General features: G+C 42.0%; 1 protein-coding gene across 1 annotated transcript in view; it reads left to right on the plus strand.

Annotated features, from left to right (window-relative positions):
* Nucleotides 1–617: 617 nt before the first annotated feature.
* NYAP2 (neuronal tyrosine-phosphorylated phosphoinositide-3-kinase adaptor 2) overlaps nt 618–18208 on the plus strand; it is a 165844-nt gene continuing 148253 nt past the window's right edge. Inside the window, exon 1 of the mRNA XM_044292290.1 lies at nt 618–832. Coding sequence (XP_044148225.1) covers nt 627–832 — 206 coding nt within the window. The 5' untranslated portion in view covers nt 618–626. The remainder of the gene's footprint in view (nt 833–18208) is intronic.

Below are 18208 nucleotides of genomic sequence, written 5' to 3' on the forward strand. Positions count from 1 at the left end.
AAACAATCTACATATGGATGAAGGCTGGTTGAGATGCTGTGTCGGGGGACTGGGGGCCCACCTTTATCAGGTGCCCACCAGGGGATTTACCTGTTCCCCTGTGGGCCTGTCCATGCCTGTATACAGGCCATCAATATCTAGATCTTGGACAACCCCATTAGTGTATTCTTGGCCAAACACACTGAGAGTGGCTGGTTTAGTCAACAATGTAATGTGTATGGAGGAAGCTCCCAACTCTCCCTCGACAGATGATGTCCGATGAGAGAAAGATCAGGCGAACTGAATTTTTTTGCCCTCTTCTTTTGTGCTCCCGGGAGATAAGCTGACGCCAGAGGTGTTTGGCAGTGACTCTCTACTCTCTCCTCTCTGCCTGACAACACATATGTGCTAGACCGAACTGAACATGTGTGTAAATGGGCGAGTTGGGAGAAAGTCAGCAAAATTATTATTTGCCCAATATTTATTGAATGTTTATGGCAAGCTTAAGAGCACATGCTAACCCTGTGCAAATGCAATAAATACAAGGGACATATAGGGCAGTGAAGGTGTAAGGATGTGACCATTTAAATGACCTTTTCTCCTTGATTTACAGGGCAACGTAACTGTTTTAAATTATCTTCTGCAAGATGATGAGTACAAAACAGGAGGACAATACTTTGGACACATTTCTCCATTATATTGAAGATATGGGACTTAAGGCCTATGATGGCTTGGTAATACAGAATGCTTCAGACATTGCTCGGGAAAATGATCGTCTGAGGAATGAAGCAAATTTGGCTTATTTGAAAGAAAAAAAGGAAAAACGACGAAAGCAAGAGGAAGTCATTAAGCGGTAAATATGATTATTGAAGGCAATGCTTAATTATCACATTTTGTTTGAAATCCTTATAACATGAAGGTGCCGCATACATGTTACAGGGAATATTCCTCCCTATAAATAAATATGCTTCCTGTCCGCACTATACAGCCAAGCAGCTATTATCACTCAATGTTTCCAATACTTTTAAGTGCTCGAATAGATTTAACTCTTAATGTGTATCATACAATCATAGTGGATAAAAATCTGCTGATATATATCTGCAATAGAGGTAGGTCAGCTTAAGGCCTCATGCACACGACCGTTGTGTGCATCCGTGGCCGTTGTGCCGTTTTCAGTTTTTTTCGCGGACCCATTGACTTTCAATGGGTCCGTGGAAAAATCGGAAAATGCACCGTTTTGCAGCCGAGGCCGTGATCCGTGTATCCTGTCCTACAAAAAAATAGGACCTGTCCTATTTTTTTGACGGACAACGGTTCACGGACCCATTCAAGTCAATGGGTCCGTGAAAGAACACGGATGCACACAAGATTGGCATCCGTGTCCGTGATCCGTGGCCGTAGGTTGCTTTCATACAGACGGATCCGAAGATCCGTCTGCATAAAAGCTTTTTCTGATCTAAGTTTTCACTTCGTGAAAACTCATTTCCGACAGTATATTCTAACACAGAAGCGTTCCCATGGTGATGGGGACGCTTCTAGTTAGAATACACTGTAAACTTTGTACAAGACTGCCCCCTGCTGCCTGGCAGCACCCGATCTCTTACAGGGGGATATCATAGCACAATTAACCCCTTCAGGTGCGGCAGTTTGAATATCGTTGGTGGCACAGTGTGCGCCCACCATCGCCCCCCCCTCCCTCCCTCTATTGTAATAAATCGTTGGTGGCACAGTGTGCGCCCACCATCGCCCCCCCTCCCTCCCTCTATTGTATTAAATCGTTGGTGGCACAGTGTGCCAACCACCATTGCCCCCCCCTCCCTCTATAGCAGTAACATTGGTGGCAGTGTGCGGTCTCCCATTCCCCCCCCCCCCCATCATTGGTGGCAGCGGAGTTCCGATCGGAGTCCCAGTTTAATCGCTGGGGCTCCGATCGGTAACCATGGCAACCAGGAAGCTACTGCAGCCCTGGTTGCCATGGTTACTTAGCAATAGTACAACAGTAGAAGATTCATACTTACCTGCTTGCTGCTGCGATGTCTGTGAACGGCCGGGAGCTCCTCCTATAGATTGGAATTTGAAATCTATTAAATCTCTGCAATGTCCATATCACTACTGTATATACACACACTAATAGTTATTACTTGAAGATCCCCTGCTCTAATTCCAAGTATGTAACAGGGCTACCACCTACCGCGACAATAATGACAGGGAGACATATGGGCTCAGGTACAGTATGGCTGCTACCTCTGCACCCCTATAGCCACGTGTCTGATGCAGATATTCATAAATAGGAGGATATTTGACAGTTAAATGATTTTTTTTTCCTCATTGATGTGATTCTGCAGTAGAATTTGTTCTTTAAATATCCTGAGATATACTTTATGCACCAGCTGTGAATATATACTGCACAGGCTCAGGAGATCTTCCGGAAGAGAGTAATTTGCCTTTTCTCCTGGGTATCCACCTGGTCCTGCTTACCTAGTATCTGGAAGTACTAATCTATCAAATCACTGGGTAAAACTCCAAAATGACATACACAAAACAGGACAATGATCAGAGGGTCACTAATTACTACATAAATTGTCTATAACTTTATCCTACCATGCCACTGTGCTGTCCTGCCTAAAGCGGAAAGCCACCCTAAAAGGGCGATCCCACACCATAACCTATACTTTAACCCTCAAAATCTCCCCAATATGGGAGAACGAAACCATAAGCACAATGTAAGGGCAAGACGTACAATATGATTATCTCTATTGAGTTTTGAAGATGTACTGCCCAAGGATGCAGTGATTACTTGTAGAAGTGGCCATAGTATTGGAGATCGGTTGAACAGTCTTTTTGAACCCCCTAAGAGACGGTCTAACTAGCTGGAGCAAATGGAGAAAGGTACTGTTTTACAAGCACTAATTCCGCCTTTGAAAATCTGTATACCAGGTCAGTCTATAAATAGTGATGAGCGGGAGATGCCATAATCGCTAAGAGATGTTGTTTGTAAACATTCAGTTTTCTATCACGCACGCGAAAAACGCATCAATGCGCAATTCACCCGCGTGATAAAAACTGACCAACTGAACGCAATCGCAAACAAAAGTGACTTAAATTGCTTGCGAAATGGTGCGAGTTTTCCTGAAGGTACCCTTAACGCATCTGGACCTAATCCGTACTGTTCATGTGCAAGAGGCCTTAGGAGTAACAATTGCAAATTGAGGCATTTTCAATACTGCAAAAGGCTATAAAACAATGTGAAGTTGCAGATCCCATTAAGGGGCTTAAAGAAAATGCTGGGAAGTATAGTACCACAACAGGTGGTGAGACGGACGCTACATAATCCTACATCACAGCTCAATGAGAGAATTGCCTATTACAGTCTTTAATGTTTTTATGGCTTTCTCAATAGCTGCATCTCTGGCCTAGTCCTCACTGTTAGATAAATCTTGTGAAGCCAAACGCTCGGTGCAATTAGTGAACAATGCTAAGTGACTTTCCTTTCAAGGTTGTGGTACATTTGTGGAATATTGAATTATACTAAGGACATTCCTCACAGGACCACTGCCGTTTTTTATTACTTTGTTCTTTCAGTAATATCCAAGAGAAATGAGAGCTCTCATCCCTTTTATTTATTTTTCTATGTATTTTATTCTCTTTTTGAGGCTCAGGGGACATTTTTTTATTTTTATAGATTTCAATACTGGGACTTTAATGTAGTATTTTTACTTAAAAAGTTAAAGGGGTTGTCTCGCTTCAGTTAGTGGCATTTATCATGTAGAGAAAGTTAATACAAGGCACTTACTAATGTATTGTGATTGTCCATTTTGTCTCCTTTTCTGGCTTGATTAATTTTTCCATTACATTATGCACTGCCCGTTTCCATGGTTAAGACCACCCTGCAATGCAGCAGCGGTGGTCGTGCTTGCAAACTATAGGAAAAAGCACCAGCCTATGTGCACTTCCACGGTCAAGGCAACCAGAGAGGCCAGCACTATTTTCCTATAGTGTTCAAGAACAACCACCACTGATGGATTGCAAGGTATTCATAACCGTGGAAACGAGCAGTGTATAGTTTGATGGAAAAATGAATCCAGCCAGCAAAGGAGACAATATGGACAATCACAATACATTAGTAAGTGCCTTGTATTCACTTTCTCCACATAATAAATGCCATTTGCTGAAGTGAGACAACCCATTTAAGGTGATGCTATATTTCCATATCTTACGTGCCATAGACTCATTACTCTTCAATATGTATTATTATAATTACAGTTCAGCTAGCAAGAAATGATGCTGCTAAGTCACACCATGGATTATTCTAATAAGAATTCAGGGGCCAATAATAGCTTTTGTATAATGTGTTTTAAAACATATCCCTGTAGATCCTTGAAATTTTGACTTTCTGAAGCACATGCAGCTTTTCATAGAAAACTAAATATCCTATGACCCGGATTTATCAAAACCAGTGTAAAGGAAAACCCATAGCAACCAATCAGATTCCTCCTTTCATTTTCCAAAGGAGCTCTGCAAAATGAAAGGTGGAATCTGATTGGTTGCTATGGGCAACTAAGCCAGTTTTACTTTACACCCGTTCTGATAAATCAGGGCCTAGGAGTATATGTTTGGAGGAGTACCCAGAGGAAACACATGCACACATGGGGATCTTAAATTAGGATCCAGGGCTTGAGAGGCAGGAAAGACATGGGAAACAGGATAAAGAATGGACAGTACAAAAAAACCAATGTTAATTTGTGGTAAGATGGGCAATTTGTATGTGATACCCTTACCTTATGGAGTTGTGTGACCAGGCACTAGTTTAATATTACATTAAAGTTGTAAAATTATATGATAATTTTGGCTGGAACAATTGGTGGTGCCACAGACCATTAGGTTTACAATTTATGCGGGTTTATGTGTATTCTGGAAACTAATAAAAGGAAAATGTGGTATCGCTGGTGCAATAGCATATTGTGTAAAATGCCGGACTGGGGATAACGTGATCCTGAGTTTATATGAAGTAGAATAAAGAATTTATTCCAAAATAATCATAGTGTGAACAGGCATTTTATATGTGACTCTAATAGGATGTGTTATGGCTTTAATTTGCCGCAAAGGGAACATTTTCTATGAGACTGATCCTTACTCACTATGAATAACTGTTCTCACTTTAATATTTTCATGTAAAATCAATATCACAAATAAATTTAAAGAGGCCATTTATCATTTGACATTGTTTTTATGACCGCTTTAAGGGTTCATTCACACGTCACATGTGTTTTGCGAATCCACAAATTGCAGACCGCACATCGCCGGCACTCTCATAGAAAATGCCTCTTCCTGTCCGCAATTGCGGACAAGAATAGGACATGTTCTATTTTTTTGCGGAAAGGAAGTGAGGATCCGCAAACGCAGATGTGGACAGCACATTTCGGCCCTATTGAAAAATAATGGGTCCGCACCTGTTCAGCAAAATTGCGGAACAGATGTGGACCCATTTTGGGGACGTGTGAATGGACCCTAAGTCTGGCTTTGCTTTGTGTGCCTGGTCCACCTTAATAATATATGTAGCATGAGTGCAATGTGGTTTACACCTTTAGGTGTAAAAGTAGACCAGGGGGTTTCCTGGTGTGGGTTGCGACTTTTGCAAAAGTTGCACATAGTAAATGAGCCATAGACCACAGTGAAAAGTGGCGAGAATCACGAAATCTTGCAAAATGTAGCAGTTGCCATGGAAATGTAACTTTTTTATGCCACAAAACTGACATATGATTTCATAAGTGACCCCCTAAGACTTAAATAGATGTTCAGCCTAATTGTTAAACATTCTCTTTTCGTTTCCTATGTTTTATTGCGTCTGGAAAAGCTGGGTGACAGACTGTGTGACTGTGATTTATTGTCTCATACTGCAGCAGTCCAGGAGACAGAATGGCAAAAGTTTTAGGTATAGTGATATACGTATCTACATGGAAGGACATTTGTCATTGCATAATAGGTGACAACCTGAGTGGGAGCAGTAATGGTGTTCCCTTGGTTATCACACAGCTGTCCTAACAACAAATAAATGACAACCACCTGACTAGAAATGTTGAAAAGGGTTGTCAGGACTTTATCAATTCCCCACCACTCCTGTTCTGATGGTTCTCGGTCCCCAAGTCTAACGCTGGGTTCAGACCTGAGCGTACTTGAACGTACGCTCTGTATGCGCGATTGTACGGGCGTTTGCAATGGCGCATACAGAGACAAGCGAACGCCCATTGTCACGCGTTCCCGCTAAAGTCTATGTACGGGAACGCGCGACAAGACGCCCCAAAGAAGCTCATGTACTTCTTGGGGCGTCGGGCGTTTTACAGTGTGATCGCTCAGGTGAGAACCATTCCCTTACGCTGGGTTCACACCTGAGCGTTTTACAGCGCGTTCCTACGCGCTGTAAAACGCACAACAGGCAAGAACCAATGATTCCCTATGGGAATGGTTCTCACCTGGGCGTTTTACAGCGCGTACGATCGCGCTGTAAAACGCCCGACGCTCAAACAAGTGCTTGAGCTTTTTTTTGGGCGTTTGTCGCGCGTTCCCGCACATAGAAATTCGGGAACGCGCGACAATGTGTGAACGCCAATCTCTGTATGCGCGATTGTAAACGCCCGTACAATCGCGCATACAGAGCGCTCGTTTCCGAACGCTCAGGTCTGAACCCAGCGTCAGGGAATCAATGGTTCTTGCCTGTTGAGCGTTTTACAGCGCATAGGAACACGCTGTAAATTGCTCAGGTCTGAACCCAGCCTTAGGGATGTTTCACACGAGCGAGTCCATTGCGGGAATCACGCTCCATGTGTGAGTGTGATCCTCCGTTCTGGACTTGCAGGAGCGCACAGCATTATCATGATTTAGAATGCTATGTGCCTCTGCTTTATGTCACTATGATTCTGTGGCAAAAAGGCCATGCAGAGACACATAGCATTATAAATCAGTATAATGCTGTGTGCTCCTGCAAGTCCAGAGCAGAGGATCACACTCACACACGGAGCGCGATTCCCGCAATGGACTCGCTCATGTGAAACAGCCCTTACGCTGGGTTCACACCTGAGCGTTTTACAGCGCGTTCCTACGCGCTGTAAAACGCACAACAGGCAAGAACCAATGATTCCCTATGGGAATGGTTCTCACCTGGGCGTTTTACAGCGCGTACGATCGCGCTGTAAAACGCCCGACGCTCCAACAAGTGCTTGAGCTTTTTTTTGGGCGTTTGTCGCGCGTTCGCACACATAGAAATTCGGGAACGCGCGACAATGTGTGAACGCCAATCTCTGTATGCGCGATTGTAAACGCCTGTACAATCGCGCATACAGAGCGCTCGTTTCCGAACGCTCAGGTCTGAACCCAGCGTTATGGTTTGGCATGACACACAGGAAATTACTTCTTAGCTAATTACTAGCTAGTGACTGACTGAGTGGTCAATTCCTGCATGAGTGACTAGGTAATAGAGACCCGTAAAAATGGATGGAGACAGCACGTCCTCAAGGGCAGATTTATTCCACATGCAACGTTTCGGCCATAGAGTCTTGTTTAAGCATACTTGAAAAAGGCTCTAAAGCCGAAACGTTGCATCTGAAATAAATCTTCACTTGAGGACGTGCTTTCTCCATCCATTTTTCCGGATCATCTGATCAATGTCGGGAAGCTTACCGCTCCCCTGGAGACGTGCACCCATTGCTCACTAAACTAGGTGTGCTGTCCTCCCTCCTTTTTTCAAATCCTAGGTAATAGAGACTGTCAGAATGGAGTGGCGGAGATTGGTAAGGAGAGTATTACTTATTTTATTGTTTTACACCATTTGGAGCCCTTAAAAAAATAATCGTATCTATTTTTTACACTACTGTGTTTACTGGAATTGAGAGATACAGGACTGGCTGAATGGCATCCTTATAGTTAACACATTAGCTGCTAGTTCAGCAACCAGAGAGCACACTGATGTATTTTCATGTCCTCTGGGATTACCATTGTAACCTAACTGCTATGTTCCAGCTCTTTCATCCCGCCAAAACGCCTTTTATCCATTTTCCCTCTTTCATATTTCATATGTTCTTGCAGATTGCTCCCCCTCCCCCATAATACAAGTGAAATGCCAAATTGAAAGCCTTGTGCTTGCTCATTATTTGTAGTAAACAGCCAGATGCTCTGGGGGTGGCGCATGGCTTGACAGTGCTGCATGACTGCTTAAGAGAATAACACAGGAGACGGAGAGCTTCTTTATGGAGGTTTTCTCTAACATTCACTCACAATTCCTGGACAGATCAAACCCAATTCTCAGTGCAAGCACTTGGTATCTGCGTGAGTGAATGGGTCGTGCGCTTCATTGCTGTCAGGTATGTGCAAATTTATTAATGGCCATTTATTTAATTTGCTAAGTAGAATAAAAATGAAATATGAATGATTCATTGTAATTAGCTTTAATGGGATTCAGTGGATTTTACATAAACATTCCACAAATATGACATGAAATACATTCCTCTAATTTCCTTGTATGTCTAATGTTGAAAGATTTTTACAAAAATTAGCAATAAAAAAGATTTTTAGCAGGTCAATCTAGGGGTGTGGCCATACGTTCAGGTTTCTTGATGCATTTTTTGAAGGCAAAATCAGGAGCAGAACCTAAAAGAAGAGAAATTATAAAGGACAGCTACAACTCTTTTTTTAATTCACTCCTTTTTTTGGCTTCCAAAATTGCATCAGGAAATCTGAACGTGTATACCCCGATTTATTTTGCAGCTAGTTTTGCCATGTAAGAGATTGAGTCAGTTCAATCTTTACTGCAGTTAAAGGGGTATTCCGGGTTTGTAATTTTCAGCATTAATTGTCAAGAAAAAACACATACAATCACTTAATAATAGTGATTGTTTATGTGTAATGCCCCATTTTCCTTCACTCCATCATGCTCACCTGACATTTTCCACTGTGTTGATTCCCTATCCCAATGACATCATGTCTACCTATGAGATGTGGCAAGGCCTTTAAGGCTCTGCCCGGTAGAAACCAGTGACCTTGCCTCTCAGGTCATTGATCTCCTCATTCTCCTGGACCCTGCCCTATAGACGTGATGAGTTATTATGATTACAGGGATACCAAATACTGTTTTGTGATATTTAATAAATAAAAAAATACAGCAAATGCATAAAAAATCCCAGTTATTGTTACTAAAAAAATTACCAAGCAAAAAACATTAAAGTTTTTGTAAAATCCTTAGTATGAAATATCACATGGTATTATTATTCCTGCAATCATAATAAGCTGCATAATACCGTGAGCACATTATTTATGGTAATTGGTAAATGGTGCAGTAATGTACTAGTTATTTAGTGTTATGCCTGTGAAGAAAATAGCTTTTTAAGCACAGAAAATTCAGCCCTTCCAACAGAGCAGGTCTGTAGTAAAATGGTAACTCTTCTGCCTGACATACAGGAGGTTTGGAGTTGAAATCCTGATGAAGACATTTTAACTGTTATCTTTAAGCCTCTGCACACAAACATTTTTTTTCTGTTTCCGTTCCATTTTTTCAGTTCCGTATACGGAACCATTCATTTCAATGGATCCGCAAAAAAAAAAAAAAAAAACGGAAGGAACTCCATATGCCTTCCATTTCCGTATTTCAGTTTTTCCGTTCAAAGATGGAACATGTCCTGTTAGGGCCCATTCACACGTCCGTAGTGTATTGCGGATCCTCAATATACCCGTCTGGCACCACCAATAGAACTGCCTATTCTTGCCCGCAATTGCGGACAAGAATAGAACATGTTCTATTTTTTTTGCGGAGCCGTGGCCCGGAAGTTCGGGGCCGAAGCCTGGAAGTTCGGGGCCGCGCTCCGGAAATGCGGATGCGGAGAGCACATCTCTTCCGGCCCCATAGAGAATGAATGGGTCAGTACCCATTCCCGATATTGCGGAACGATAGCGGACCAATTTGCGGACCTGTGAATAGACCCTTATTGTCTGCATAACAGACAAGGATAGTACTGTTCTATCAGGGGCCAGCTGTTCCATTCCGCAAAAAAACTAATGCACACAGACGTCATCCGCATTTTTTTGAGGATTTGTTTTTTGCGGACCACAAAATACTGAAAAAGCCACACGGTCGTGTGCAAGAGGCCTTAGTAAAAGTCTATGTGCTGGAAGAGGACTCCTCCCCCAACTCATATCCAGTGCAGCATCATTAGTGTTTATGGCATTGAAGGGAACACTAATGAGGGTGTCTAACCTGCTTGGATGTTCCAGATGGGAGGGTAAGAAGAAGCAGAAACCTGATGCTATGGACACTCTCTGTGAGTTTTGAGCTGGGATGTAAACACAGGTTGCAGGTCACAGATCGCAAGTATGCTGGAAGAATTAGCATAATGCAAAAACGGTTGACTGTGGGTCGCTTCGCTACCAGCACCGTACATGTACGACACTATACGATCTATACGAGTGGCCGCCGCTATCTTGCTTGTAGGTCTGGCAAAGAAAATCTCATGCATGAAGCGCACGGCGTCATAGCAATCAATGACGCCGTGCGCTCCTGCTGTCAGCAGGAATCCAGGCCGGGATACCACGGACCGCTCAAGTAGTGATGAGCGAAGTATTAAAAAATGCTTCGTCAAATTTTACAAACAAAATCCAATTCGTGGCGAATTACTTCTCCTTGAAGCGCATTTCTATTTAAGTAGCGGGTGCCGCTCCATGCCATTGTACCCCTAAGATGCCACGTTCATAAATGACCACGGCATCTGATATAAATAAGAGTGTCAAATAAAAAAATATATAATACTTTCATCATCCATTTTCTTGCGACGGGCTGGCCGCCGCTATCTTGCTTGTAGGTCTGGCAAAAAAAATCTCACGCTGCCCGAGAAGACATAATCAGGCCGGCCAGTGGGGCGACGTCATACGTCACTGCACACAGGATTTAGTCTGAGATCTTTAAGCAAGATGGCGGCCCATCATGAGCAATTGGATCAGGTATGATATTTTTGTTTTTGACATTATTTTAGTTTAAATCGATTCGCTACCACGAAACACAAGGAAATTCCGGCTTTGCAGTGAATCAAATGTATCCTGAAATTTGGATCGAAGTTCACAAAGTCACTAGTGGTGAGTAGGGATGAGAGAATCGACTTCGGATGCTCCATCCGAAGTCGATTCGCATAAAACTTTGCTAGAATACTGCACAGGGCGAGCGCTCCATACAGTATTAAAATGTATTGGCTCTGATGACCCGAAGTTATTATTTCGCAAAGTCTCGCGCGACTTTGGGTAATGACTTCAGAAATTAATTTCTACTGTAAAAAACCTTTGTACCGAACTGGGGTTTGGTTCCAAGGTACCACCTTGAATCTTTCTAAATATCTGACCATTGTTCTTAACCCTTTAACCCCTTAAGGACCCGCACCGTACATGTACGGTGCAGATGTCCGTGAATTAAGGACCAGCGCCGTACATGTACATCTCCTGCACCCACAATCTGCGGCAGGGGTCCGGCAGTCACTGATAGCCGGACCCCTGCTGCTTGCGACGGCATCAGTGAAATCATCGATGCTGGCGCATTAACCCTTGATGTTCCGCAGTCAGCGCTGACTGCGGCACGTGCGATGTCCGTACAGGGAGGAAGCAGCCATCGGGTCCCCGCGCTGCTGTGACGGGGACCGGATGGCAGGGAAGGCAGCCCGATGCCTTCCTTAGGCATCGTGGCTGCCTTCCATGACAGCCTGTGAGATTCAGCCCCCTGGATCTCACAGGAAGCTGTAAATGTATTAAACTCAGTTATGCACTTACAGCCAATGCGTTACAATACAGAAGTATTGTAAAGCATTGTAAAGGGGATTAGACCCCCAAAAGTTGAAGTCCCAGAGTGGGACAAAAAATAAAGTGAACCAAAAAGTAAAAAAAAAAAAAACTTTTACAAAAAAATGTAAAGTTTCAAGTAAAAAAAATTGTCCCAGCAGTCACGTGACCTTCAGGGGTGTCTGGAGCATGGGCAGGAGCAGAGCTGCAGGGTCTACTCTGCCTGTGTGTAATGCCCCTACAGGGGGCTGTTTTCCCCTGTAACTGGGGCTCCTGTGGATGCCCCAGTTACAGTGGAAACAGTGAAAGAAAAAAGTAAGAAAAATATAAAAAGTCAGTGTCCTCCATAGGTCTTTTAATGACTTCCTGGGGGACATATTATGTGCCAAAAATAAATTAAAATACAAGTAAAAAAAAAAACTATTAAAATAAAATAAAAATGCAGTCGCTAACAGAAACAGTCACCATAGTCGCCCCGTTCGCTCAAACCTATACATGTTACATATGAAAACTATTGTCACAAAATAGGGAACCCATTTCAATAATTATTTTTTCTGTCAGTTTTAATATTTAAGAAATAAAATATTACTTTTTATTAATTAACGATTTTCTTCCAAAATAAACCTAAAAAAAGGAAAACAAATCTCTAAAAAAAAATTCTAATAAAAAGTCCTAAGTGTCAATTAAAAAAAATAGAAAAAAAAATAATGGCTAAAATTATTTTGGCAGTCAAACAAATAAAAAAGCTACAGTCACTATACGACCACGTGCACAAAATCACAAAAAGTTGCCTGGACATTTAGGCCTTTTTTGGACCCGATCATGAAAGAGTTAAAGTCCTGTAAAGCTGTAAAACATAAAGCACACTCAGAGTGCAGAACACCTGAAAAATGGATAACTTACATTTCCTATTCCACTGTAAGCATTGTGCAGCGTATATTTGGTATCATGTAGATTTCTTCTCAAGAAAACGTTATGTGTAAGTAGAGGCATCGGATATGTCAATGATTTACCCGGTTGAATGGAATATAACAATGACCGAGTCATCTCATTGATGGCTGTATGAAAACAAGCCGGTGTCCTTTACAATCCTACTCAACCTCTTCATCCACGTCAGTGCACATTCAAAGGACTGTGCCAGAAAAGTCCACTCAGTGCCGCATTGTGCCCTTTTACGTCATGACTTAAAACAGGTAAACAGCTTCATAAGATATTTAAATTCAGTCACCTGTATATCAGCCGTGATGGACGCTGAACAATACTCTTAGATATCTTAAATATACACACCGTGGCAACCCCCTTGAGGACATTTCATGCATCACTCAACAGCTTAATCAATAAGCCATTGTGCTGTCTGCTACAATTTTCTCTTACAACCCACAAGACCTACTGGACCACCTGCTGTTGGTGGTTCGTAATTCCCCCATAAAAACCATGAAACAGCCTGTAAATAATATCTTTCACCCACAATTATGTTTGTTGTGACCATATAGATGAGATTTAGCAAGAATTATTTGACAGCTGTAAAATGAATATTAAATAATAGTAAATTCTACCATTTAGTTTCTATTAGAGATGAGCGAAATTTTTAAAAAATTCGACTCGTCCGGCAAGCCGAATTTGTCACTGATTATTTTGCCCTTCCTCTGATCCGTCAGAACACTAACCCCCAAAAAACGGATTGTGTCTGTTGAGTATCCACCTTCACAGATCTGTGCTGGCTACTTGCACACAACAGTGAAAAACGGACGCGTGAAGGACGTTTTTTTAACAGCCATCACACGTCCGTTTATTCACACGACAGATATTTTGACGACCACTGCATAACGGACATAAAAAAATAGAACATGTTTTATCTTGTCTGGTTTTACTGACTGACTGCCCCCATACAATTGAATTGGTCCATTTTTAACATCTGTTTCTCATAAAGGCATCAGAAAAAATAGCATTGTTAAAAATGGGCAGTTTATCCATTTGAATGGACTTTTTTTTTTACTGTCATATGCATGTAGCCTAAGGCTAGTTTCACACTAGCGACAGGTGACTCCGGCAGGCTGTTCTGGCGGGTGAACAGCCTGTTGGATCCGTCCTGCTGCTAGCTCACGTGTGCCCCCGGACTGCCGCTCTGTCCCCATTGACTATAATGGGGACGGGGGCGGAGTTCCGGCGGCAGCACGGCAAGAGGCGGCCGGACTAAAAGTACTGCATGCAGTACTTTTAGTCCAGCTGCCTCTCGGCGTGCACTGCCGTGCTGCCGCCGGAACTCTGCCCCCGCCCCTATTATAGTCAATGGGGATGGAGCGGCAGTCCGGGCGCACACATGAACTAGCGGCAGGACGCATCCGACAGGCTGTTCACCTGCCGGAAACAGCCTGCCCGAGTCCCCTGCCGCTAGTCGGAAAGTACCCTAATACAGTACATGGCAAGGGAATGATACTTTAACAAATGTCATCCACGTGCTGTGGAATTTCTTTGCAAGGAAGTTGATTTGCAGTGTGTATTTTTGAATTCATGTTGCAGATTTCTCATGAATTTGTTGTGGATTTTGCTGTTAATGACCCATGGACCTATAGCAGAATCTGCAACTGAAGCTTTCGAAACCATTGATTTTATTCCTCCATTTTGCACAATCTGTAGGAAAAGATTCTTGGCAAATCTGTACCAAATCCACACAAAAATCTGTATGATTTGGTCCATATTTGTCCTGCAGATTTCCCTGCAGATGTCTGCGGATTTCCTCAAAAAGTTTTCCACAATTTATGTGTATTTGCTATCAATATGTCATCCTTTCTTCATGTTCCTCAAAAAATGGAAGAATGCTGGCCCAGCATTTCCTAGCAATCATCAGTGAAAAAGGGAAGGGCACACAAATGCTGTCTGTGTGCAGTGCCTTTTTTTCACTGACCCACTGACTTGAATGTGTAAGTCTAAGGCCCCTTTCACACGGGCGAGTTTTCCGTGCGGGTGCGATGCGTGCGGTGAACGTATTGCACCCGCACTGAATCCTGACCCATTCATTTCTATGGGTCTGTGCACACGAGCGGTGATTTTCACGCATCACTTGTGCGTTGAGTGAAAATCACAGCATGCTCTATATTGTGCGATTTTCACGCGACGCAGGCCCCATAGAAGTGAATGGGGTGCGTTAAAATCGCATAGCATCCGCAAGCAAGTGCGGATGCGGTACGATTTTCACGCACAGTTGCTAGGAAACGATCGGGATGGAGACCCGATCATTATTATTTTCCCTTATAACATGGTTATAAGGGAAAATAATAGCATTCTGAATACAGAATGCATAGTAAAATAGCGCTGGAGGGGTTAAAAAAATTAAAACTAATTTAACTCACCTTAGTCCACTTGATCGCGAAGCCCGGCATCTCCTTCTGTATCCTTTGTTGAGCAAGACCTGTGGTGAGCATTAAATACAGGTAAAGGACCTTTGATGACGTCAGATCACATGCTCCATCACCATGGTGATGGACCATGTGATTGGAGCATGTGATCTGACGTCACAACAGGTCATTTAGCCCACAGCTAGTAAAGAAGAGACCGGGAACTACGCGATCAAGAGGAGAAGGTGAGTTAACTTTTTTATTTTTTTTAACCCTTCCAGCACTATTGTACTATGCATTCTGTATTCAGAATGCTATTATTTTCCCTTATAACCATGTTATAAGGGAAAATAATACAATCTTCAGAACATCAATCCCAAGCCCGAACTTCTGTGAAGAAGTTCGCGTTTGGGTACCAAACATGCGCGATTTTTCTCACGCGAGTGCAAAACGCATTACAATGTTTTGCACTCGCACGGAAAAATTGCGCATTTTCCCGCAATGCACCCGCCTCTTATCCGGGCAAAAAAACTGACGCCAGTGTGAAAGAGGTCTAAAGTGAAAATCAGACTAAAATTATGTTTGCTGCAATGTTTTAACATCTGTTTGTCTAATGTGCCAGTATTCAGCCCATCTACTGTCCATTATCCATTCAGATATGAGAATAGCTCTTTTTTAAAGGGTAACTGTCATATTTTTATTTATTTGCTAGTTTATTAGAGCTAGGCATGTATACCTGAGTTAGTCTGTCAATGATTGCTAAAAGATCTGAAATTACCTTATAATAACAGCTTTCATTAATGTCTCATGTCCCTTTCCACTGCTCCCATAAAAGACCGTTGCTATGGCTCATCTGTCTCCGGCTAGGAAAACAGAGGGGTGGTCCTTCACACTACATGCCTGCATTAGGCTTCAGAGTGAGGAGGCGTGTCTCTCAGTAATCCAATCTGATTGGCTGGCAGGAAGCTGCTGGCTACAGCAAGTTTGTATGTGACCTGAGAGAAAGCAGTTTTGGCCTCAGAGAACTGGCAGAGGAGACATCTTGAGAAGATCCTCATAATGTAGGATTCAAAACAGCCGTAACTAAGGGGAAAACTCAAGGAAAACAGTGATAAGTGAAGAAACTAAAGATTGCTTTATGCAGAATGCTGCTGCAGCAGTAACATATGCTAAAAAAAAAAAATAATCTATGAAAATATGACAGTTATCCTTTAAGGAAATCGCATGATGTCTAGTGTTGAGTACGAATATTCGAAAATAATTTTTTTATCTTGAATATTGCCACTTCGAGAATTTGCGAATATTTCGATTATAGTGCTATATATTAGTTATATCGAATATTCGTCATTTTTTCCATCTGAACACTTGATTCCTCCTTGCTTCTTACTTGTGGGCCAATGAGTCAATAAGCAACTTAGGCAGGGAGGAATCATAAATCAAAAATGACGAATATTCTAAAAAAACAATATATGGCACTATATTCAATATAGTACTATATATTCATTTTTTAGAATATTCATCATTTTTTGCCATCTGAAGTGAACTTCACTTCAGATGAAAAAAAAATTAAGAATATTCTAAAAACAAATATATAGCACTATATTCTATATATTTTTTTGTTACACACCTGTATTGATTGTGTAATATTTGCATATTAAGCAATCATTACCTTGCCAATTTTCGAGTAAAGAAAAAATAATGTAGAATATAACGAATATTTGAATTCGCAAATATTCGATGAATATTCTACAAAATATTTGCGAAATATCACAAATTCGAATATGACCCCTGCCGCTCATCACTATGCATGTCTTGTGCCCTGTAATTTTAAATTTTTTATGCTATTTTGCTTTTACAGTGTGCTACAAATTCATATACTGTATTATCTAGACAAATGACATATAAAGCTTTGTGAACTATTTTGAACTACACCACCATCATTTTTTACATAATAAGAATTAAAAAAAATAAAAAATTTAAAAAAGGAGAAATTAATTGATGGAGTGAAACTTGTTGTGGATTGTCAGGAAATGTTGTCCTAGATTTACAATGTTGATGCTCTGGGACTAATGTTATCACAGAGGAATAAATCAGCATGTTCATTAGACTAAATACTTAAGGAGACAGAAAGGAGATCCCTTTATGTAAATCCAATAGGTGAAATGTCACGAGGCCTACTGAGGCTATTATTTATTATATATCTTAGCGCCTCCCAAAGAATTTAAGTGATTTCCTTAGAGACTGACTCAGCCTAATATACAAACCCTCTCTATGAATATCTATATATCTGTCCATGTCAGTTTTTTTATTGTAAGCTACATTATTCACCTTAATCTGTCATACAGAGATTTGCTTGTAAAATCTTTTATCATATATTGATATAAATTGATGGCTACGAGTTTTAACGCTTTTTGTTGGCCTCCCTTGGTGTGCTTTCTTTCAGACCCTCCTCCAGACCCTCCTCCATGGCTGGACCCACAGTGATCAGCATACTACCCTGATCCCCGCCACTAGGTTCTGGATTCCTATCTCTCCCTCGGACGCCTCTGGTCTACTGCTGTTAACTCCATGTTTGACATGGGTCAAAAGTCAGTCAATGACTGGCCACCTCAGTGACGTGTGAAAGGATGTTGACATGGGAAAATCCGAGACCAGTGGTGACTGAGGGGGACGCGATGTGGTGGTGACTGAGGGGGACGCGATGGAGGTGGAACCTAGTGGCAGTGATCAGGTATGTATGCTCAGCACCAGCGGCGGACAACCCCTTTAAGGCTGGCTTCACAGACAGATGAAAATAAAAAATGTATTTAAGTTTTATATACTGTAATGCCGTGGGCAACCATGACCAGTTTTAAAGACAGACAGGGACACAACAAAGTTGCTTCAGTACAGTTTATTGCTTGTTCCAGCCAACTTACAATTCAGTTCAGTCAGTTTGCAGCTGGGACAAATAATGAGTTCATGTCATCCACAATAAAGTCATGCAGGCTTGGGGCTTCTTTAGAAGCATTCACACGCCAATGTTTACTTCACACACGCCTTGCAGGGTGTGATCTGCAGCCTCTCACACAACAGACACACGCTGCCTCATG

Source organism: Bufo gargarizans, chromosome 4 (assembly GCF_014858855.1).
Source record: "Bufo gargarizans isolate SCDJY-AF-19 chromosome 4, ASM1485885v1, whole genome shotgun sequence".
Lineage (NCBI taxonomy): Eukaryota > Metazoa > Chordata > Amphibia > Anura > Bufonidae > Bufo > Bufo gargarizans.